Below are 24,090 nucleotides of genomic sequence, written 5' to 3' on the forward strand. Positions count from 1 at the left end.
GGGGTTGGACTTAGAGGCACAGTGCATCTGTTTGGGGGAGGGGATGTAGTAGAAGGGGAGGGACCGTCGTATGCCATAGACCTGGTTGGTGGTGGGATGGTGTGTTGGCAGAGGGGCGGGACTGCCTCCGGCTGCACATGCGCATCATGGTATTCAGAACGAGGCTTTTGTTGGGAAAGTCGGCGGGACTCTTATTTGGTCGGTCAGCTGTTGCGCATGCGCACAACCTTGTGAGGCGGTGGGTGGTGTATTAGGCGAAGAGGCGGGGTCGTCCTAGCTGCCGCGCTGGCATTTTCTCCTGGACAAGGAGAGGGTGCGGTTGGTGAGAGCCGAGCAGTGCGATCCCGATCTTCTTGAGTTGTGAAGAAGGGAGGCGACGAGGGGGTTGGAGTTGGGGCCTGAGGCAAGGTGAGAATTAGCCCCCAGGCAGGGCATTTGCCCCCTGGTGCGGGCCCCCCATTTTTCATCCGGAGCCCTTTACCTCAAATTTTAATCCCCTTCCACTCCCCAAACCCTGATTCACACCCTTCCCCTGGTCCTCCCTTATTCAGAACCCCTGTTCTCTCTCTCTCTCTGAAACCTTCCCATCGTCCAGAATCTCCACAGATTTCTGGTCCTCAGTCTGTACTATTATACCATTCCTTTTCATTCGAAACCTCCATTCAATTTCCCAAATGAGGTTCCCAATCCCCAATCCCTGTAGATTCAGACTTTATCTGCTTTCCGAACCCCGATTTGAAGCTTCTCCCCTTCGGTAGCTCCGCGGGATTCAGAACCTCCATCTGGACACCCATTCACTGCCCCATGGATCCATTGCGCTCCCCTCACATTCAGCTCCTCATGAGTCCCCACAATCAAACCCTAAACACCCCACCCCCCACCCCCGATTTGGTTCTTCGTATTTGCCCTCTGTAGTATAACGTCCAGCTCCTCCACCACAACCCCCAGGCTCTGCTCTTGCCAGAGGGACGGGAGCCATGGCTCAGAAAATGGACTGTGGTGCGGGCCCCCTGGACTTACAGGTGAGATCTCTACCCCCAACCCCATTTCCCCAGCGGACAGTTGCCCCTGGGCCCCTTTGCACGCCCTCTTCTTGATGCCTGGACTCCACTGCCTTTCAGATTCCCAGTGTTTATCGAGGGGGGAGGGGCGTCCCTTTTCAGCCATCAGTCCCTTGCTCATAGAGAGGGGAGACCCTGTTAGCAGTCAGGGCAGTCTGCCCAGAGAATGCGGGTTGGATAAGGAACCATTTTTTCCCTTAGTCCTGAGGGTGTAGAGCAGTCTGCCGCCCCCTTCCCTAACCACCCACCTCCACCCTCCCACTCGCCTTGCATTCCCCACTCCCTGCGACTCCCCTTATTCTCCTCAACTCCTCGTGAGGCTTCCACCACCCCATCCAGAGCTCTTTAAGTCACACCATTCTGCTTTGCTCTAATCTCACTGCTTGACCATCCCCCTTCACCTAAAGCTCTCTCCGCTTCCCACTCCACCCTTCTTTTAGCCCCCACCCTACTCAGTCCCTGCCAGACATTTTGATATCACTGTGTCCCCCTCCTCAGTGGTCTAGCTGTCTAGCTCAGCCCTCCTCTTTTTGCACCAGCCTCCTGCCTGCACCTCCCCTGCTCTGCTCCCCCTACCCCTCAGCTCGCCCTTCAGAGGCCCAGAGATTTTAACTTTCCCCCCTGTATTTTACAGGATGAGGCCTCTGTAGAAGACAGCACCTTGCTTATGCAGACCCTGATGGAGGCCATCCAGATCTCAGAGGCTCCACCTACCAACCATGCTCCTGCAGCTGCCTGCGGGCAAAATTCTAGTCCCCAGAGTTTACAGCCCCCAACAGCCAGTGAGAAGCCTGATAATCAGGTTTCAGCAGCTGCAGCTAGGCCTAAAGAAGCCTTTAAGGCCCTGAATGCCACCACAAAAGGCCCAAATGCTGCCTATGATTTTTCACAGGCTCTTAATGCCAATGAGATGCCACCTAAAGCAGCCTTTGTGACCCAGAATGCTACCCCAAACAGCCCAAATGCTGCCTATGATTTTTCCCAGGCAGCAACCAATGAGTTAACTGCCAACAAGTCTGAGATGGCCTTCAAGGCCCAGAATGCCACTACTAAGGTGGGTCCAAATGCCACTTACAATTTCTCTCAGTCTTTCAATGCCAGTGAGATGTCAAACACTCAGCCTAAAACAGCCTTCAAGGCTTGGAATGATACCACTAAGGCCTCAACAGCTGATACTCAGATCCAGAATGTCACCCAAACCAAGATGGCCACTTCCCAAGCTGACATAGAGGCTGACCCAGGTATCTCTGAATCTGATGGTGCAGCTGCACAGACATCAGCAGATGCTTCCCAGGCTCAGAATCTGGAGTCCAGGACTATAATTCGGGGCAAGAGGACCCGCAAGGTGAGATCACTGCTAGCTCCACTCTGATTTGGGTTCTCTCCTTTCTTCTCTGAGGTTATTTGTTCTAAAAATGAAATCAATATATAGATGTAGAGGTTTCTATATCTATGTTCATATCTGCCTGAATTCAGCTATGTTATAGGGGGTGATAAGGTGAATGTGGTAATTCCTACCCTCTGAGTGTCTACAGACTGATGGGGAGATGAGATGTAATATGTACAACCTGTATGTAATTAAGTTTACATTTTGATAGTAGCCACCATGTGTTAGGTCTTGAGCTAGGCATTCACACAGGTTATCTCACTCATTAAATCTTAAGGTACCTCATATCACTTAGGGATCATAGTCTCAGTTTTACAGAGAAGGAAACTAAGTCCTAGAGAGGTGAAGTGACTTGAGTGATTTGTCCCCGGTGGTACAAGCAGAGCCAGTGGTGGACATAGGAAGAAGAACAGCTTCAGACCCCACCCTTGGGTTGATCCTGGCCTGGTTCAGAGATGAAACTCCTTCCTGGAACACAGTGAAAGACAAGCCCAGGAGTCAGGGTGACATTGGCTAGTGGGTCAGGCTGTCACTACAGGTGACGGTTTTAGGGGGCCTTCCTGGAATGGATAGGATGTGGGCACAGAAACAATTGGTAACCCTGGACCTTCCTTCTCTCTGGTGATGCAGATCAATAACTTGAATATGGAAGAGAACAGCAGTGGGGATCACAGGCGGGCCCCACTGCCTGCAGGGACCTGGAGGTCAGCAGCTGTTCCAGTTACCTCTCAGAACCCACCTGGAGCACCTCCCAATGTGCTTTGGCAGACCCCATTGGCCTGGCAGAACCCATCGGGCTGGCAAAACCAGCCAGCCAGGCAGACCCCACCAGTACGTCAGGGCCCCCAAGCTAGGCAGACCCCACCAGCCTGGCAAAACCCAGTTGCTTGGCAGAACCCAGTGATATGGCCAAACCCAGTGATCTGGCAGAACCCAGTGATCTGGCCAAATCCCATTGTCTGGCCTGGTCCAGTTGTCTGGCCAAACCCATTGGCCTGGCAGAGTCCACCTGGGTGGCAGACCCCACCTGGATGGCAGACCCCACCTGGATGGCAAGGTCCTCCAGATTGGCAAGGCCCTCCTGACTGGCAGCTACCATCTGACTGGCCACTACCACCTGACTGGCCACTTCCCACTGACTGGCCGCTCCCACCTGACTGGGTCCCCACTGATTGGCCGGTCCCACCTGACTGGCAGAACCTGCGACCCTCACCAAACCTGCGCCCCTCTCCCAACTCGCGTGCCTCACAGAACATGGGTGCCTCACAGCCCCGAGATGTGGCCCTTCTTCAGGAAAGAGTAAGCATTCTTACTCCCCACTCATATCTCCCCTCTCTTGCGTCTTTGTCATCCTTCCATCTGTAACACAACTAAATTTTATGTAAATATCTTAAGAATGAAACGATTTTCTTTTCCTCTCCTAGGCAAATAAGTTGGTCAAGTACCTGATGCTTAAAGATTACACAAAGGTGCCCATCAAACGCTCAGGTAGGCATCCAGTGTCCTCTCCTGGACCTCTGCCCTTCCCCACACCCCATGCTCTGTGGACATACCTTTGCTTGTATATAAGTCCCATCCCCTCTAGTCCCCTTCTTCCGTGGCTGATTTCTTTCTTTTTCACCTTTGAGGGCCCTGGCTGTGTTCTTAGCAGAGCTGGCAAAGGGGCTGCAGCTCTGTGACCCCTGCTCAGCTGAGGTGCCCCCTCTTCTGTCCTACAGAAATGCTGAGGGATATCATCCGTGAATACACTGATGTTTATCCAGAAATCATTGAACGTGCTTGCTTTGTACTGGAGAAGGTAAGAAGGCAGTTCCTAAGGCACAGGAGTGATGGCGAAAGTCTCGATTTCAGAGATTCACGGTATTTCTATCGGGAGTTTAGGGCAAGTCTCCCAGGAAGGTGAGCAACCAAGTATGGGCAGCTTATGCTAGATTTTGTAATTTCATAGTCTGTTTTCCTTTCCTTGTAGAAATTTGGGATTCAACTGAAGGAAATTGACAAGGAAGAACACCTGTATATTCTCATCAGTACCCCCGAGTCCCTGGCTGGCATACTGGGAACGTAAGACGGGAAAGGAGGTGGAACATTGCCTTTCTCAGTGGTGCTTTTTCTTCTGGAAGTAGGTCAGGATCCAAGATTCAGGGTCACATAGTAGGGTCATGGGCAGAGTTAGAGTATAATTGTCCCCTAGCTGAGGAACACTAGGGAAGCTAGATGCTGTCTGGAGTGTCTCATGAAAATGGCTGCTGAAGGCGTCTTCTTTTTGTACTCCTTTAGGACCAAAGACACACCCAAGCTGGGTCTCCTCTTGGTGATTTTGGGCGTCATCTTTATGAATGGCAACCGTGCCAGTGAAGGTGAGTGCCTGGAGCTGCTGCTGGGGGTTGGCTGCAGCCTGATTTCCATGCTCATTTTCCATCCCTTGTCTCCCCTTGCCTCCTACTGCAGCTGTCCTCTGGGAGGCACTACGCAAGATGGGACTGCGTCCTGGGTATGATTGGGATCTCTCATCTCTTGCCTATTTATACCATCCTTTGACCACAGAGGATGGTCCCAGGATTACATCAGCCTGGTGTTCTAGTGGGTATGGGGAAGTACAGAGCCCAAGAATATGACCTGGGTGGATAGGGAAATAGGCATGAACCCTCTGCCTCTTTTCCCATCTCTGACCTCTGTGCTGGAAAGCTCTTTTCTTTTGTGGGGCAGTATCCTAGTCTCTGATTATGCGTTCCTTTTTTTACTTGCAGGGTGAGACATCCTCTCCTTGGAGATCTGAGGAAACTTCTCACTTATGAGTTTGTAAAGCAAAAGTAAGTGTTGCCTAAGGGACTTTATAGGGTCCTCTTGATTTCTGTGTGCTGGTCAGCCTCCAAAAGTTCTTCTCACACTCATTTTTTACACTAAATACACACACACACACACACACACACACACGGAAAACATATGCACTCAGAAATACTTATCTTAGTATACTCCTTGTGGTTGAATTTTTCTGTAGTATAGTTATCTTGCAAGTGAAGCTTATCCACCATCCCCACAGTCAACATGTCCAAGGTTGGATCTGGTTGAGGCTTTTGCACTGCATTGTAGTCAGTGCAACGGGCCTATCTGTGGCTCACTGACAAGATTATAAGAACCTGGTACTACAGCTGTGACAGAGGCCGTGAGGTTGAGTGTTGTCCTTTCTATGACCCTATGCAAGCCTCCCCTGAAGCTCTAGATGATTTCTCAGTGTAGAAGCACTAACACAGGAATTTTAAGGCCTGAGTATTAAAGGGTAAATACACTGATTGTATGTAGGAATGAGTCTTGGGGGAGTTGCTACCTGAAATCTGGGGCTTTCAAACTCTAGAATTATGTTCATTAGTGGACTACCATTCTACCTCGATAGAAACAAAAATCTTTTTGCTCTTTCTAAGGTACCTGGACTATAGACGAGTGCCCAACAGCAACCCTCCTGAGTATGAGTTTCTCTGGGGCCTCCGTTCATACCATGAGACTAGCAAGATGAAAGTGCTGAGATTCATTGCAGAGGTAATAGAGGAATTGCTCTAGATTTGATGGGGTGAGGTATGGCTAGCTAGGAATGGTGCATAGAAAGAATAAGATCTCAGGTATTGCACATAGTAGGTACTGGTAAACTTTTGGTTGTTACTAAGGAAACAATAGCACAACGTAGAATGCTAAATGTACAAGGTCTGTCTAGAAAAAGTGCAGCCATTGTTAATATAACAAGAACGGTTTGTGCAACAATGATGTAACCTGGCAGCCAAGAAGAGTGGACTGGAATGCACATATATGAACAATGATGACTTCACCGTACTAGTCAGAGCAGGCAGTAGACGCCATTCAATGAGCATGTGTACTGTGTGGCTGTTGCATTCAAAACGATTGAGCAAGTAGAGCAACAAATGCATCAGATTTTGCATTAAGCTTGAACATTCCTCTGTGGAAATTATTTGGGTGATTCAGAAGCCTGCAGCTATGGGCAGCTGGTGATTGTCAGCTTCATCATCACAACACACCTGCTCATGCATCACATGCAGAATTTTTTGGCAAAACATCTAATCACCAAGGTGACTCAGCCCTGCTACAGCCCAGATTTGGTGCCCTGTGACTTCTGGCTTTTCCTAAAACTACAATCACCTTTGAAAGGGAAGAGATTTCAAACTGTTAATGAGATTGAGGAAAATAGGACGGGGCACCTGATGGCAATTGGGAGAGCTGTGTGAGGTCCCAAGGTGCCTACTTTGAAGGGGACTGAGGCATCATTGTCCTGTTCAATGTTTCTTATATCTTGTATCTTCTTCAATAAATGTCTCTGTTTTTCATAGTACATGAGTGGGTACCTTTGGGACAGACCTCCATATAGTAGGAACTTCATAAATATTAACTAATACTATTATGGGTTTTGTTTTATATTCTATTTCTCATCTCAGGTTCAGAAGAGAGACCCTCGTGACTGGACTGCACAGTTTATGGAGGCTGCAGATGAGGCCTTGGATGCTCTAGATGCTGCTGCAGCAGAGGCCGAGGCTCGGGCTGAGGCGAGAACCCGCATGGGGATTGGAGATGAGGCTGTATCTGGTCCCTGGAGCTGGGATGACATTGAGTTTGAGCTGCTGACCTGGGATGAGGAAGGAGATTTTGGAGATCCTTGGTCCAGAATCCCATTTACTTTCTGGGCCAGATATCACCAGAATGCCCGCTCCAGATTTCCTCAGACCTTCACTGGCCCCATCATTGGCCCTGGCGGTACAGCCAGTGCCAACTTTGCTGCCAACTTTGGTGCCATTGGTTTCTTCTGGGTAGAGTGAGATGTTGGGTAAGTATATCACTTCGGATTGCATAGCTAGGGTCATTGGGAGATGGAGGGTCCATGGGTTGCATTTATATGCACAAGCTGGTAATCAGTAAACTCATGGTGGGGAGATGAAAAAAGTATGGGGAAGCATTGTTTGATATATATCATTGATTTAAAATTTGTTTCTTTCTTGTGTTCACAGATATTGCCAATCAGTTGCAGTAGTCTTTCCCCAAATGAGGCTGAAGCCCAGATTCCTTCTAAACACAGCTATGTAGAGAGCCACATCCTGTTGACTGAAAGTGGCATGCAAAATAAATTTATTTGCTGTTCCTTGTCTATTACTTCCCCGCCCCCTTGTGTGCTGTCAAGTTTTGGTATCAGAAATAAACGTTGAAACTGCAGAGTGAATTGGATGTGCTCCCCTTTTGTCCTATGTTTGGCGAGAGCTCAACATGTTTATATGGGAAAGACAGTGCCTCAGTCCTAGCCTAAGGGGCACATCAGCTTTCAGCAGGTGGAAATGTAGGTAGATTGGCTAATGGATTGGGAAACAAAGGAATGATTGATGAACTTGAATGTCGATGAGGTCCAACAACTAGTATGACTTATTTAGAAAATATCACTTTAGTGCTTCATATGTGAAAGATATGCTTCTAGGTGTCTCAGAGTGACATTAAAAGAGATGACATAATGAGAAGGGGTGTAGATGGTCAGACAGTTGCTTTTGAGACAGAAGGTAAAATTCCAGGTAATGACAAGGTCCAGAGAGTAGGTGGTTGAAAGGGAAAGAAATTAACTTCCTAGAGATAATGTTCCTGGGACTCTAGGGTGTTGGTTGTATTATCCGTGTGGAAAATGAAATAACTTCAGGATGGGGGCAGGAGTAGAAGCACAGAACAAACACTGAGCCACGTACTAAAATCCGTGAGAAAGATCTCAAACCCCTAGCCACAGTGTCCTTAAAGGGATGGTTCCATAGGTCACACCTCTGAAGATCCTGTTCCTCTAGAAAGGCTCCACAATCCCCACTCCCACAGGACCAGGACTGCATCTCAGGGACAAGGTCTCAATGGACAATGGAGGCCTCACAGGGGCCTCTTCCCTTGTGCAGGGAGAAAAGAAACTTTGTTGCTTTAGAAACAAAAATTTAGCAAAGTAAAGCAAATCTCCACAGAGAGCTAGACACCCTTTTGGCTGTAAACCGGGACCTGGCTTGACCTGCTTAGCTCTCAGAGGATGAAGTTAGGTCTAGGTCATAACTTACTCGGAGGCTTGGTGGTACCTAAGCATGTGAGCAAGGATAGAAGCAGGAGTTCCTGAAGTAGAAGGAAGCAAGAGGAAATGCAATTTAGCCTCCTGGAAAGGACTCAGTAGTGGGCAGGAACAGTGTCCAGGGCTTCCTCACGTTCTCGGGTGATGTCCACATTCTGAGAGGAGAAAGCCCAGCATTAATAGGAAGGAGACAGCAGTGTGGAGCCCCAACCCGTTCCTGGTCTGCTGTCCTCACTACCACGCTCTCTTCCAGCTGAGCCTGGATCCTGACCTTTTTCCCAGGCCAGTCTTGGGGAATCTCAGCCTGGGGCCTTTTGGCAGGGGCTGCTCTAGCCCTGCATCTCCATGGTGCCTCCAAGTCTGGGCTGTGATTCCAGCATTTCTGGGTGCTGGCTGTCTACTTGATGGTGTGGAACACCCAATGTCTGTGGGACTGGGGTGGCCTTTCAGTGCTGGAGGGTGCTTTTGCCATATGTCCACTTAGACCACAGAGTCTCTCACTTACCTCAGGCTTCTCCCGGTGTGTGTTTACAGCCTCCACATTCAGGTAGATGGACTCCAGTTTGCAGCCTCAAAAAGAACAACCCATCTATCCATAAACCCCCAAGGAAAGCACAGGTCTTCCCTGAGGTGTCATCCCTTACCACCTCCATCACCACCCACACCCCCAGCTCCACACTGTGTACAGATGTGACTTCCCTGTGGGGTGGGAATTTGGACCAGCTCTGTGATGCGTGGGGACAACACCAGGCCTAAGAGGCAGCCAATGGATGTCCTCCGAGCTCTTCCCCTAATAGTCTCAGCATTCTCTGAGCCTCCATTGCTCAACTGTCAGTGGGAAGACGAAAAAAGATCATCTCTGGGGCCTCCCCCAACTCTTGTGGTTTGTAAGACAGCAATCTAATGTATGTAATGACAGAGCTCTGCGAGTCCTCCAAGGTGAGTCAGGTGGTAAAGTCGTGGAAGAGTCCTGGGGCCACTGCCTTGGACCATCAGCCCCAGGTACAGTTTATTTAGAGGACAATGGTTATGGAAACATCCAAGGTGTGGAATGTCACAAGGGAGTTTGGGGGAGCCTGAAGAAAGAGGAAGGTGGTATCATTGGGGCCTAGAGCTGGCAGAGGAGGCCCAATGCCTGTGGAAACCCCCTCCGTATAACTCCATCTATGGATTGAACTGTACTCTGGGCACTCTACTCCACTCTACTCACCTTCAGTACACCAGCTGCCCTGTACACAGTCCAGAAGAGATTTGAGACTGTCCCTTGCCTGCCCATGAACAATTCACAGCTAACGCCAGAAGAGAGAGTCTAAAGTGCCCAGGCTAGCCTTTAATCCCAATCTTAAATCTGGCCCCAACATACACTTGTTTCTCTGGTCACATTTGGGGATATCCTGCCCCAGCTACAGCTTGGTGCTCTGTGCTCAGTGCTCTCAAAGAGGCAGAGGAAGTTGGGGCTAGAGGCCATCCCAGTTTTTCCTCATTCTCATCTTGCCACCACCAGTCCTAGCAGCCAACTCCCCACCCAAGAAACCTCCACCATGACTACTGAGCAAATGGTATGCAATGGAGGCATACTTATGGCTTGTAAGTGCCTTTTCCCAGATGAAGGTGGAGGCTCTTACCATAAGCCACAGGTGTGAGTTTGAGCACTGTGTGCAGAGGGCACTTGAGATACGGCAGCTCATCTGGAAAGAAGGAGAAGGTGATCGTCAGGGACAGGGTGCTCAGGAGGTCACCAAGTCCCCAGGCCTGCAGGTTTTCAGCAGTCTCCCTTGTCCACACCCCTTCTCCATGGTCGTCCCCCCCAGGGGCCTACTGCCCAGCACCCTGCAAGATGGGTAGGGAGGAGGCCGGAGGGACCTGGGAAATATAGCCAGACTGGGTCCCCCAGGACAGTCAGGCTGGTCCCCTTGGAGGTGGCCTACCTCCTCACCCACAGGGCAACCTGGACAACAAGGCAGGCCCCCCACCTCCCCCCAGCCCCGCCCCAGCCCCACCCTAGCCCTGCCCCAATCCCGGGCCTTCCACAGGCTCCTGGGCCACAGAGGCCCACACCGCCTCTCCCCCAAGCATTTCCCCAGAACCTACTGCGCACCAGGCCCTCGAAGGAGGTGTGCGGGTACCTGCGCAGCTTCACAGCATTTGCCGCCACCTGGGCCTGGGCCCTCTCACTCCTCTCGCTCTTGTTGACCGACAACCATTCCTCAACTCACTCGTTTCCAGTTACTGACTATTACGCATACATTTTTTGCCACTATTCCCTTGCCATTTCTTCTATGGGCCTACATGTTGTTACCAGACATCCCTGTGGGGAGGGGGTGACCAGGCCCATTCCTCGGATGAGGAAAGTGAGGCTCCGAGAGTCAAGACACTCCCCATGTGGCACAGAGCTGGGAAGAGGCAGCAGAACCCTCTGAGTTCAGTTGTGTGTTCCACCCACTACAGTCTGCCGCCACTGCCCCCAGGGGCTCCGGGTGTCTTGGGGGTGACACCCTGCCTCTCAACACTCTCTCACGATACCCAGCTCCCCACCCTCCCAAACTGCCCCTACCACGCCCCATCTCCCTTCAGGAAGCCAGAACCCCTCGGCTCATGGCTCCCCAGCTCTGAGGTTCCTCCTACACAGGTTAGGGCCCTGCCAGTGCCCTCCCAGCCCCCTGAGACATCCTTTTCCGCACCTCCCTGGGCATCCATCGTGCTCTGCCTCCTCATCTTTGTCACCATCACCGTCAGGCCTGGGCCCTCACACTCTGGTGCACCATCTCCTTCCCACCTCGGTGATGCTCTGCGGGAGTTACTCTTCCTTCTGCCACACAGGACGGAACAGACTCCCAGGAGGGAACCCACTTGCCTGAGGTCTCTGACTCTGCTCTGCCAGTGCCTCCACAAGGGGCCTGGCCCTGCCTTTCCTCTCTCTGGCCCTCAGAGGTCCCACCTCTCACAGCATGGGATTGGACTAGGCTACTCTGAGGGGTCCCAGCTCTGTGGTCCAGAGGACCAGCACTCTTAGTCACCTCATGTCTCTGGGCATGAGTTTCCTCACCTGGGTAATGGGGGTAGGAGCATGCGCTCAGCCTGCCTGGCTCAGCTCCCAGGGCAGCTGTGAGCAGCTGGTGTGGCCCACACATGAAAGCAGGTAGGAGGTGGATAAAGGAGTATACAGTTAGGGCGTGCACCTGCTGCTGACACACTCCATGCATGTCTGGGGGTAGGGAACACACCTAGAATTTATCTGGGATCAATGTCCCTGCCACCCCTTCTGAGGCTCATGACCTAGGTAGGGTCAGGCACTTCACCTCTCAGAGCCTCCCTCTCCTCATCTGCACAGCTGGGTTACAGAGCTCACCTCAGTCTCAAAGAGAACACTGAGCAGTAAATATGTGGGCAATATCAGAAATCTGGTAACACAAGGACTCCTACCCCAGCCCTCATCACTTTTTTCCAGGGAGGGGAGTATGAGTCTATTAGAGGAAATGATTTGTCCAATGTCAAGTTCTCAAGTTCCTTGGGTTCCAATTCTGGATGGCTCCATATTACAAGTGTCCTTGATTTTGAAACTAACAATATAGAAATGATGCAAATCCTCAAACATTGTACGCTTCAGATATAGCTTTGCTCTGTCCTCACACACCCTCACAGTGTCCTGGAGATGAAAATACTGTAGCATCCACATCACAAGTGTAATCTCACACCTGAGGGTAGCACAATAGTCCCTTGCCAGGCCATCTGCCCTAGTTTGTGATTCAGTAGGTATAGTCAGTGTATAAATACTCTGTAAATTATAATGTTTAGATATTTTTTAGAAAAGAAACAATCACTTAAATTTTTAAAAATGAAAACACTATTTTGAAATCACCTCTACAGCATATATAGAAACCTATAATCAGAATCATGAGGCCACAAAAGGTCCATTACCACCTGATGACAGCATGCTTCAGAAAAATACTGGCTCAGCTTTTCCAGATTGAGGCAGACTGTAAAGGCTGGCTTTGAAGACATTAGCTCAGATTGGTAATAATACTAATAATAGCAGATAACACATACATAGCCTGTGCTATGTGTCATGAACTGTTCTAAGCTGTTTACAAATGTTGATTTATTTAAATTTTATCATTATTCTCCCCATTTTACAGATGAGGAAACTGAGGTCAGAAGTTAAAGTAATTTGCCAAAGCTAGTATGTGATAGAGCAAGAGCTTGAGCTCAAGCATCTTTATCCTAGATCCTGTGCTCTTAACTACTAAGACATAAACCACCACTTGCTAGTATCAGGGTCTCAAATCACACCCAACTCCCCATGCCAAGAACAAAGAGAACAGTGGTACCTGAGCTCTTATCCAGGAAGTAGGCTAGGAGGCACCGCATGACAGCCTGGTGACAGATCACCAGTACATTTTCCTGCCGTTCTAGCTCCATTATAACTGGCTCCAGACGCTGAACCAGATCCTCATAGGACTAAAAATAAGAAAAATACTTGAGTAAGATAGGGACATGAGGCATATTTGTCCATAGGAGAGGAACTCTAGGCTAGGAATCAGGAAAATTTGTTTGTGGTGCCAGTTCAGTTGTTGACTCAGCAGTATGACCTTAGGCAACTCACTACATTCTTAGGGTCTTGGTTTGTCATCTATTGAATGGGAGGGGCAATCAATATATTCAACTAGGTATCAATAACAATAATAGAACTTCCCACTCCAAAAATTCCTAGAAAAGCTAGATAAAATAAATGCCTGTACTGCTGACTTTTCAAGAAAATAAAGGAAACACCATAGAGTTCCACCAAAACATTAATTTGAAAGAACATAAGCATCCCTATGTTCACTGCAGCATTATTTATAATTACCAGGATATAGAAGCAGCCCAAGTGTCCATCAGTAGATGAGTGGATAAAACAACAATGGGACATTTACACAATGGAATACTACTTGGCTGTAGAAAAGAAGAAAGTTTTACCCTTTGTGACAGCATGGATGGAACTGGAGAACATTATGCTAAGTGAAATAAGCCACTCAGAGAAAGACAAATACCATATCATTTCACTCATATGTGGAATCTAATAAACAAATTGAACTAATAAGCAAAACAGAGGCAGACTAATAGATAGAGAGCAGATGACAGCTATGGGGAGATTAGGGTGTAGAGGGATGGAAAAATACAGTAAGAAATAAAAAATAAAATCAATAAATATAGGCTTCCAAAATGAATAAAATCTTGGGGGGAAAGAGTGATAAGTGGATGTGGAAGCTACAACTACCCGGAGGGCACTTATCAATCATGCTATACAAGATGCTTGAGTTTTTAAAACCTTATAGAGACAGGAGACAAGGTCTTAGGTATGCACAAGTTAGGGAGTTGTGACTGAAATTCTCAAATAAACCTGAGAATCTCAAAGGACTACATCCACAATAAAAGTATAAACTGAAAAAGGGTATATATAGGCAAAGAGAAACAATAAGAACATATATCTGTGTCTGCTTGACTCTTAGTACAAAAAATTAGGAAATGCTTCCTGTAAGAATGTACAACCACAGATCTACCCTCCAGTGTGTTTGTGGTTGAGCGTTACACTATCCATGTGTTTTAGAAAATGTTAAATTGAGATTTTAATAAGAAGTGATTTCCAGTTGTTAGCATCCAGAAGTGTTTGGAAAAAGCAAATAGAAATTTTCTCTGTACTCTCTCAACTTAGATTGCATGGGATTCCCACAGTCAAATTCTTGCCAAACTGAAGATCACATAATATGCAAGGAAAATAAACTATCCTGAGTGAAAATAAGCAGGAAAAAAAAAAACAAGAAGGGAATCTTAAAATTTTAAGACAAATAGTGCAAAATATAAAACAAATATCTTTAAAATTTTTAAAGAAATAAAAGAGGGAGTAAAAAAATTGTAAAGAAGAAATGAACTGCTACCAAATAAATGATGTAGATTTGAAAACTAAATAGAATTGTAGAAACAAAAAATATCCATCAAAATGGAAAAAACAGATGAAGTAAACAGAAGTTTAGATACAATTTAAGAAATAGGAATTTGAAAGACAGATGAAGAAATTACGCCAGTTGCAGCAAAGAGATCAAAAATAAGAAAAAAAGTAGACCTTAAGAATAGAGACAGGACTAACACATCTAATTGCATTTCCAGAAGGAGATAATACAGAGCATGTGAGAGAGGAATAGTTAAAGATATAATGTCTAAGAGTTTTTCTGGAACTGATGAAGAATCCCAATACACACAGATTCAGGACCCCAACCCAAGCAAGATACATGAAAATAAATTAATAATTAGACATATCAGACAACAACTTAAAAGCAATAAAGATATAAAGACCCTGAAAACAGCCAAGAGAAAAGAAACATCAATTAGACTGAAAAGAGACTTCTTAGCCACATTAGATGGTAGAAAACAGTGGAGATAATATCTTCAAAGTACTGAGAGAAAACACCCATCCAACTAGAATTTTATACCCCAAATATCATCTAGAACTGAGCCCAGACCAAGACTTTTTCTAAAAAATATTTTATTTTTATTTATTTTTAGAGAGAGGGGAAGGGGAAGGAGAAAGGGAGAGGAACATCAATGTGTTGTTGCCTCCTGTGTGCCCCCTATTGGGTACCTGGCTCCCAACCCAGGCATGTGCCCTGACTGGGAATCAAACCAGCAACTTTTCAGTTCACAGTCCAGTACTCAATCCACCGAACCACACCAGCCAGGGCTATAATGTCATTTCTGAGGATGAAGATAAAAATGTGAAAATGCTTTCACTCTGGATATCAATTGTTTTATCTTCTCTGATGTCCACCCTTTCTGATATTTGTTCCCAAGAATTTGTATCAGAAATGGAATACAACTAATAAATACTTTAAAATGTAGAACTGTCTAAATGGAGGCTGGGTAGAAAGCAATGAGGATTTACCTCATATGGGGATAGGGAACCATCAGGTCTGGTTCATGTAGTGGCAAAGACGTAGGTTAAAGTTTTAGCCATTGCCCATTTGGATTCTAACCCACTGCCCAGAAAGGCTGGAGCTTTAGACAACTTGACAATAAAATGTTAGGAAATTAGAGTGTGTTGAACTATACTGTGCCTTTAGTAAAAGGATGCCAGAGACAAAGTCTACAATAAAGTGAGTCCTCCTAAAAGCAGAGAGGAAATAAGCAGGCAAATGTAACTTTTAAAACAGAGGAATCTCTTGCCTATAGGCAAGAATCTGAGACATCCAAGGGCCAGATAATCATGTGCCTTGTGAGATGGCAGTTACTGAAAAATACACTTTATCTTGTTTCTAAAGCAATCTAGGAAACTCTGGAACCTAACCGTTGGAATGGAGACACTGGGGAGGAGTTCTGTGAATCAGCCCATCCTTCAAACCTTACCTCTCCCTTGGGATAGCGGTAGCGATATTTATCTTGGTCCCTCAGTGCAAATTCTTCAGGGTAATGTTCCTGAATTTCTTCATAGGTCATCTCCTCACACACACCCTGAGAAAAGTTATTTGGGGACAAAAATATTCACAAAGTGAAATCCACACAGCCTTTAGCATAGTTTTGAGGCAAAATGATTGTAGAACAGTAGCACCTAGGTTTCTGTGAACACAGCTCTGGGTTTGTGCCTGCTGAGTGTGTGTGTGCACAAGGTGTGTGGCTGTGCAGATGTGAGAGTAAGTGCATGTGTATAGGTGTGTTCAGAATGAGTATATGGCAGGTCTCTGTGATGTGTCATATGATTGCCCTAATATGTAGGTGTACATTTTACATATATGTATGGATTTCTGTCAATATTTGGGCTTAAGGATTTGTGACTTTGCATGTGTGGATGCAACATGTTTATGGTGTATACCTGTGGTATGTTGAGGGACCTATGCTTTGTGTTTGTGTATTTATCTCATTATATGTAGTGTACTTGTGTGATTGTGTGTGTACAGGATGTCTGAGCATCTGACAATGTGCCTGCATGGTTGTTTGTATGGTATGTCTTTCCATGTGTGTCTCTGTATCTGTGGCATGTGTATTTGTGAATCTGTATGTACCTGATTATGTTTCTAGTGCATATGTGTGAACATATGTGTGCTTATGTCTGAGGTTTGTGTGAATCTGTGGTAAAATATGCTTGAGGCTGTGTGTCTGTACTGTGTATTTGTCTATGGTATGCCTCTGTGTTCATGTGATGTAGAAATATGCGAAGACAGCATGTGTGTCTATGGTGGTTGTGAGTGTGTCTATATGTATCTCTAGGTGTGTCTGTAAGTGTGTATGTGTGCATGCATATGGTGTAGGTGTTATTGGTAGATATGTCTGAGAGAGGGCCTGTGTCTGATTAGTGGGTCCGTGTGTCTGTGAAGTGCATGTCTGTGACTGTAACCATACATGGGGTGTGTGTCTGTGACTGCGTATGCAAGTTTGTGCATCCACAGCAGGGTTCTCCCATTTTACAGCATTTCTCATCCTTCCTGCCCCTGCCTCTGCTGTAGGATCTCTGGCAGATAAAGAAACAGCTATCCATGGAAATCTCAGAAGGCAAAGATTAGTAAATCCCTATTGATTTCAGAGTGGACCTAGGGGAGATACACTCTCCTCACCCAAAGAAGAAATTGGGAGCCAGAGATTGTTCCTCAAGAGCATATGAGAACTCTGAGTCCACTGAGAAGTCTCCAGAAGTGAGGTGGCTTCTGCTGAAGTAGGAAAGTGATATTGGGTTTATGTTTTCCTTCTGGTTGTGTGGATTCCAAGGATTAGACCTTGCTATAGGGAAAGCAGCAGGCTCTGGCTGTTGTCTTTTGAGCAATCTACCAGGTTTCCTTTAGGGGTGAGGCTCACCTCTGCCCCAACCCAGTTTGCATTGTTAAACTTTTCCAACTGGCAGCGCCCATGGAATAGGGCTGTGTGTGAGAAAGTGTGCGCTATGGAATACCCAAGGTCCTTCTAGATTGGCTTCAACTTTCTATTCTGAAGCATTCTGGGAACCTGTTGCCTGTGGAAATGGTCACTGATTCCCTAATGACTTAAGGAAAATTGCCTAATCTCTTTGAATTTTATTTTCCTTATCTGCAAAATAAGGAGAATCACATTACCCCACAAAAGTATATTGAATATTAGAGGTATGTGCAAAAGAGACTAGTACAGGATGCACAAAGCACATTTTAAAGACTCAATCAATGGAACTAATTATTAATATATTACTGATCATGGAAAACAAACCAGAAACCTAGGCATCATTCTAAATTCTTGCTTCTTCTTGATCCACCCCCTCATAATGGATTGCTGAGACTCTACCTCCCAAAATTCTCTCAAACCTCTTCCTTTTTCCTCCCTCTTACTCTCCACTGCTACAACTTTAGCCGTTCCACATATACACAATACTCTCTTTGCTTAAGATGTTCTCTCTGCCTGGCATACTATTCCTGATCTCCTCTACCTGGCTCAGTATTAATCCTCCAAGTTAACACTGGCATCATTTCCTCCAGGCAGATCCTGGCTGAGCCAGATGCCCTGCCCTCACATCCACATGCCTATAGTAGCCTATCAGAGCCTGTATTACACTTATTGTTCTGTACTCGTTTGTTTATTTATCTGTCTGCCCTGTTTAGCCCCAAATCTCAGTGAAGACAGGAACTAATCTCCATCTCCAGTACCACCCCAGTGGTGAAACAAAGTAAGTTTCCAGTAAATGTTTACAAATCACGTATGTGCAAGAAACAAAGCATAACTGTACTCTTATGATGAAGCACTTACATATTTTCTTGCATGCATTTCATAACAAATACATGTGATATCTAGAACAATGCTTTGTATACCTTTTCTAAGTACACATATCACTGTGCGTGTGTAGTTAAGTACATATGTATGTATGTATGTGTGTGTGTATACACACATACTTGTCTGTACTTGTACAGGAATATTTAGTAGATGAGCAAGTTAACCTACCTACATTCAAGTTATCTACACCTGTGTTGAAGCTTTTACTCTGAGGTCTAGCAATCATAACCTGAGCACTGCTACCTGATATCAGCATATATATAGTGCAGGTGAGACAATGGAGAGGAAACAATGTCTTTTCAAAGAGCTCATGAGAAAACCTGACACTGAAGAGAGATTGCCATGTCATGAGGGTCAGATGACATATTTCCTAAGTTTTTCTTCTTCTTTTCATCTCCAATGCCACCTTCACCTCTTGCCTGGACTAATGCAGCCATCTACATACTCGTCTACATGCTCATCCTGGCCTTCTTCTTACCTAGTCTCCACACGTGGGTAGAGTGGTCTTTTTATTTGAAAAGATGTGAATCACATTCAAGCCACTCCTCCTTGACTTAGACCACATCAATGGCTTCCCCTTTATAGGGCAGCATCCAAATCCCTCAACATGATATAAAGCCATATAAGCTGCCTTCCTTTCCAACCATTTCTCCCTTATTTCCCTTAAAATCACAGCCCCAACCTCTCTGCTATTCTATCCTCAGTTCTTTGTACATGCCATGCTCTCTTCTCACCTCTTGGCCTTCACATGAGCTGTTCCTTGCCACTGAAATTAAATTTATCCTCTCACTCCCAGCCCATTTTGCCTGTTTATTTCCTCACCTCTAGCTTCATGTAGGAAGCTTTCCTTGTAAACCTCCCACCACCACGTCTTGTCAGGAGCACTCTCACCTTCTGAGCCTCCACAGTCCCTTGTACTTCCCCTGTCACATCCTTTGTCACATGTGATGCACTGTCTGATTTACTGTCTGCCTTTGGGCTCCAAGAGGAAAGGGAACTTGTCTGTTCTGTTCTAGCCTTCACTGGATCCTTAGCGTACAGAATGGTGTCTGGCACATAGCTGCTTGTTAAGAATTGTTTCTTGAATTAATTAGGTTACCATTGAGGCCAAAAGAGGCAATTCAGGGTATAAGCCCAGAGTCAAGCCCCACCATCCACCAGGAAATCCATTCCCCTACATCTCACCGCATCAATCTCATTCAGGGCCTTCCACTGCTCATAGGGGACGGCCAGGGCCTCAGCTGTCTGGATAGTCCTCTTCATGTGGCTGGTCCACACTTTCAGGGAGCTGATGCCCTGGGACTGAATGAAGTTGGCCAGGGCATAAGCATACTGTAAAGAGGGGGTACAGTTGAAGAGAGGAGGGGAGAAAGAGAAAAGATGAAAGAATACAGGGTAGCCATGAGAACAAGTTCAGGTCAGTCACAAATGGTAGAATGATGATGTACAAGCACAAATACAGAGTTTAAATATTTCCAGTTTATAAAAAGGCCATACCATTTCCCAAGAGAATAGAAAAGAGTATGTGTGTTTATGTGCGTAGATGTGTGTATGTTTCTTTACTGATGCTTGGTCACTGAACCCTCTACTCAGTTATTCATTTGTACAAACAGTCCACCTGTAACATTTGTAGAGACTGGGACAAGAGGATGAATGGAGACACTCTACCAGCAATCCACCTCCCTTCTCTTCCTGTCTCTATCCCACCACTCATAGATGTTTATAGATAATCCAGTCACATCACCAAGTCCTGTCCACCCTATATCTTCACCAATTTCCCCTGATCCACAAACTGATCCTTTGGCCACCCCTTCACCTAGGGGTGAACATTCCTGTTATGTGGCCTCCTCTTACATGGACAGACCTGGGAATAAGGTCATGGAGGTGCTGGAAACACACTAGACCACAAGGGCAGGGATTTCTAGGATCTGGGTACTCAGAGTATGGCATGGATGTGGTATGGTGGGGATTTGGGGGAATTTCTCTTTGATCCTTTGAACTCTTATTGCTTTAGTAGGTGTCCTGGTACCCAGGTCCTCGGAGCATTCAAACATGTACTGAGTGTATATGGACCTATGATGGGTAATGGGGTGTCCTGTTCTCCAGACACAATCAATGCAGGGAGGGAAACAACGCCAGCACCGAGAGAAACCACACAGGGCTGTGGGAGCCCAGACGAACAAAGGATTCACTCTCCTCCTGCGTGTAGGCATGTTACCAGTCACAGATGGTGTGTGAGGAACATCTGCACAAATGCAGAGACACAGGCACACATTTAGATGCAGAAGCATGGGCATTGCGTACACACACCCTAATGGTGGATTCTGAGTCAGCAGGCAGTGTGCTCTGGTGGAAGAAGCCCTTGGCTGGGAGGGAGGTGATGGGGATAAACTGCTCCAGCTCCCTTACATAGTCCCCATGTGCCTGGGATATGTCCGTGAGCCTCTCTGGCCTTGGATATCCTGCCTGTAAGATGTGAACAGCATGAGGTCTCCCAGCCTGGTCACTGTGAGTGCAGATCAGAGAGTGGACGGGCAGCCCCCAGAGCACTCCCTGGCACACAGCAGGTGGGAGCTGCTGTGATTGATGTGAGTGACAGTCCATGGGAAATCACCCAGTGTGCTGTGCCCATGAGCATGAAGGTTGGGCCGGGTGGTGTGTGCAACAAGCTCACATTTGTGTGGAGGGAGGCATGCCATTTGCAGATGTCCACGTGTCCAAACCGGGTGCTGAGCTATGCAGGCAAGGCCATGGTAAGCCCTAACCAGGAGACCCCTGGCTGTGGGTGGTGCCACGAGGTGGGGCTGATGCCTCTGGTGGCCTCTGACTCTGCTCTAAGAAGTGAGAGAGGTGAAGAGTCAGAGGTCAGGGTCCACCTGGAGAGGAGGCTGGCAGTCTGAAGGCAACAGAAAGGGAGCCACGAGGACACGGCTGCTGGGGAGGTGCCTTGCCTGTGGCACTGCCATCTCTGCAGTGGGGGATGCTGAGGGGCAGGCAGAAAGGCCAGGTTTTCAGTCCTGGCTCCAGCTGTGTGACCTGGGGCTGCTTTCTGCTCCTGTCTGGGGCTCAGCCTCCTCATCCATAAACCGGTGATGGTAATGCCTAGCCTGCAGAGCTGCCACAAAGATCAAATGAGATCACACATGTGAAAGCAGATGGCACTGTGACTGTGCACAAGTGTCCCATAAAACAGAGTGCTCCCACCCTGGCTGGTGTGGCTCAGTGGATTGAGTGCCAGCCCGCAAACCAAACAGTTGCCAGTTTGATTTCTAGTCAGGGTACATGCCTAGGTTGCAGGCCAGATCCCCAGTAGGGGGTGCTCAAGAGGCAACTGCACATTGACTTTTCTCTACCTGTTTCTCCCTCCCTTCTCTCTCTAAAAATAAATAAAATCTTTCTTAAATTTAAAAAAGATTAAAAAATAACAAAAATAAAAGAGGGTGCTCCCTCTATCCTGTACCCCACTTCCCACTTGTCCCATCCCCAAGTGAATTCCCCCAACAAGGACCTGTGCTAACAAGTCCAGGCAGAGGGTCAGCCTGGGGAGGATATGTCCCTTTATTGACCCAGCACCCATAATGCTTGGCTGGATAGAAGGGGCTCGTGCCATAGAGTCATAGATTGGCCAATACTGGGATAGATAGAGCTCAGGCTGTGGTGATCTGTCTAGGGGCAGGAGAGGACAGGAGAAGGCTTCCTGGACCAGACTGGGGAGCAGAAACTACACTCCGCAAGGTGGTATGGGAGGTAGGGGAAGAAAGAAGCAGTAACTGGTGAGAGGTAAGTGCTGACAGTGTGATGGCCTGCAGTTGGGTGGAGGTGGTGTAACATCAGCCCTGGGTAATGGAGGAAAAGATGGATTCAAGGATGGGGCACTTCAGCACAGCTGACTGTGCAAGTAATGGCCACTAGCTGACAGAGGAAGGCAGCCTAGGTGAGGAAACTGCACAAGTGGAGGCACACAGTTGTCAGAAAGATGAGGGACCAGTCAGGCAGGGGCAAAGGGAGCTCATCATACTGGGGCTGGAAGAGCAGCCAGATCTGGGCAGGCCTGAAGTGCCAAGACCAAGTTCTCAGACTTGCAGCTCCTATGGGCACACGATAACCTTTCAAGCATGGGTCAAGACTGAGTGGCTGACAGGGCAGAAGAGTGGGAATGACCTGTTACTGAGTACCCCCAACCTTAAGACACAGGCAGTGGCCACTCCATTGCCCACAGCCCACCTAGTTCAGCTCAGCCAGTGCCTCAGTGCACAGTGCCCTCCCTACCTGCTTGCCCCGAGCTGAGAGGCCAGAGTCACCTCCAATACGGCCTCTGAGGTTGAGTTCACTCTCACCATGCCGGCATAGGTAGATGGAGCGGGGTGTGACATGGATGTTCATAAGATAGTATACTGTGCGGCTCTGGACGTGGTCCTGTACTCGATTCACCATGTAGCGTGTGCCCACGTCGAAGATCTTGATGTAGGACAGGTGGCTGGGTCAGTTCAAGCAAGAGCAAGGAAAGTTCAGGGGCTGAAGGTGAAGAAAGTAATCCCAAGAGAAACCCCCAACACATACCCGACTTCAAGCCTCCTCCACAACCCAGTTCTCACCTACTTTCCCTCTAACAAGATGCCATACCTTGTCTTTTTCTGGGAACCTGTTCTGGAGACTTGGTTCCTGACCACCTTCAGGAACTCGCTGCCTGCTACCATCTCCCTCTGCCTCCTTTTCTGTCTCAACTTGAGCCAGGTTGTCTTTTCATCTTCATTCATCACACTCCAGGCATCTGAGGTTCCCTTTTATGTGGTTCACACTCCTGCCATTCTCAGAGAAGAGGTAATCCTCTGTGTCCCTGGATACCTCCAACATCTCATTGGCAGTTCCAGATTTGTCCACTCCCTTGCTCTTTCAAGTCATGAGCCAAGCTCTGCCTCTCTGTTCTTTGAACCTATGCTATGATATATTGTAATTGACACTCTGTAGGCAGTTACCAGATTATGTCTTTGTATGCTTGTGTCTCTATGTATGTCTCTTTCCTTACTCAGAAAGGAGAATGAGTTGGGTTCTTTCCCTATCTTCCATGAAGTCAGCACACACACCCTTGTCTGTTCTGTGCATTGTGCTTGGGCTGAGCATTCAGCATTTGCCCTTTGGGAGTTGTTAGGCCAGGTAGAAATACATATTTAGAAATGCATGATCAATGCTCAACACCTATTATACAAACAGTCACTAGTCACTTACTCTAAGGTGTGCCAAGTGCTGGGACATGGGAATACACAGATGTTTTACAGCATCAGTGGGAAACTTGTGGTCCTTGCTTAAAGCTCCCTTTCAATCACCTCAGTTCTGTGATTTGTCATAAACTGACAACCACAAACAGAATGATAATCAAATTATTCAACAACCTCTTTGCAGAGAGTTCAAAATGGGGGACATTGACTAATCAGAAGACTAGAACCATGGAGCAAGACTTATGAGGCACTTGCTGTGCCAGGCATTAATTCCTAAGTTGTCTGATTGCAAGGAGTTCAGGGTGATCCCTGTAAACAGGTGGGGGAGGCTGGGGCAATGGGGTGACACACCAGGAACACTGTGTGCACAGTAGCAAAACCCAGTGAACAGAAATAGCTGCACTAACCCAAGGCAGGTAAGGCAGTGGCTGATGGGCTTGGTTTCAAAAAATTTCTCTGATGCTCCTAAAGAAGGCGTTTCTATCTGCACCATGCTCATCATGCCCATCCCTATCATTCATGTCTAATGGATGTCATAGGGCATCCATATTTGCTGAACATTTTGGCGGCTTCTGGAAGGGAATGCAGACT

At 47.2% G+C, this 24,090-nt stretch overlaps 2 protein-coding genes across 3 annotated transcripts; one reads left to right on the forward strand and one right to left on the reverse strand.

Moving 5' to 3' along the window:
- The first annotated feature begins 206 nt into the window (after window positions 1-206).
- On the forward strand, window positions 207-7,663 carry LOC119001037 (melanoma-associated antigen D1). 2 transcript variants are annotated; one of them, XM_037066189.1, is made up of 13 exons: window positions 207-408; window positions 916-1,022; window positions 1,696-2,406; window positions 3,079-3,747; window positions 3,873-3,936; window positions 4,167-4,246; window positions 4,418-4,509; window positions 4,726-4,805; window positions 4,897-4,939; window positions 5,196-5,258; window positions 5,868-5,982; window positions 6,888-7,273; window positions 7,455-7,663. In XM_037066189.1, exons 2-12 carry the CDS (start codon window positions 978-980, stop codon window positions 7,263-7,265), a joined length of 2,340 nt encoding a protein of 779 aa, XP_036922084.1. In that variant the 5' UTR covers window positions 207-408; window positions 916-977; the 3' UTR covers window positions 7,266-7,273; window positions 7,455-7,663. The 2 variants fall into 2 exon arrangements, with proteins under 2 accessions (XP_036922084.1, XP_036922083.1); XM_037066188.1 differs by having other exon boundaries at window positions 949-1,022.
- A 925-nt stretch (window positions 7,664-8,588) lies between these two features.
- On the reverse strand, window positions 8,589-23,040 carry LOC119001033 (6-phosphofructo-2-kinase/fructose-2,6-bisphosphatase 1-like). The gene is made up of 8 exons (XM_037066186.1): window positions 22,907-23,040; window positions 22,553-22,760; window positions 19,469-19,615; window positions 15,905-16,009; window positions 12,856-12,985; window positions 10,153-10,215; window positions 9,033-9,097; window positions 8,589-8,682 (listed from the first exon to the last, which is right to left on the reverse strand). Exons 1-8 carry the CDS (start codon window positions 23,038-23,040, stop codon window positions 8,623-8,625), a joined length of 912 nt encoding a protein of 303 aa, XP_036922081.1. The 3' UTR covers window positions 8,589-8,622.
- Between the last annotated feature and the right edge of the window lie 1,050 nt (window positions 23,041-24,090).

Source organism: Sturnira hondurensis, unplaced genomic scaffold (assembly GCF_014824575.4).
Source record: "Sturnira hondurensis isolate 20B ecotype Veracruz unplaced genomic scaffold, ASM1482457v3 Scaffold0016561, whole genome shotgun sequence".
NCBI lineage: Eukaryota > Metazoa > Chordata > Mammalia > Chiroptera > Phyllostomidae > Sturnira > Sturnira hondurensis.

Coding starts and splice junctions, on each gene's coding strand:
- LOC119001037 (XM_037066189.1), top strand. CDS start 978: ATGGCTCAGAAAATGGACTGTGGTGCGGGCCCCCTGGACTTACAG. Junction 4,940..5,195: donor AAGATGGGACTGCGTCCTGG/GTATGATTGGGA, acceptor TTTTACTTGCAG/GGTGAGACATCCTCTCCTTG. Junction 5,983..6,887: donor TGCTGAGATTCATTGCAGAG/GTAATAGAGGAA, acceptor TTCTCATCTCAG/GTTCAGAAGAGAGACCCTCG.
- LOC119001033 (XM_037066186.1), bottom strand. CDS start 23,040: ATGAATGAAGATGAAAAGACAACCTGGCTCAAGTTGAGACAGAAAAGG. Junction 16,010..19,468: donor CCCTGAATGAGATTGATGCG/GTGAGATGTAGG, acceptor AACTTTTCTCAG/GGTGTGTGTGAGGAGATGAC. Junction 9,098..10,152: donor ACTCACACCTGTGGCTTATG/GTAAGAGCCTCC, acceptor GTTCTTTTTGAG/GCTGCAAACTGGAGTCCATC.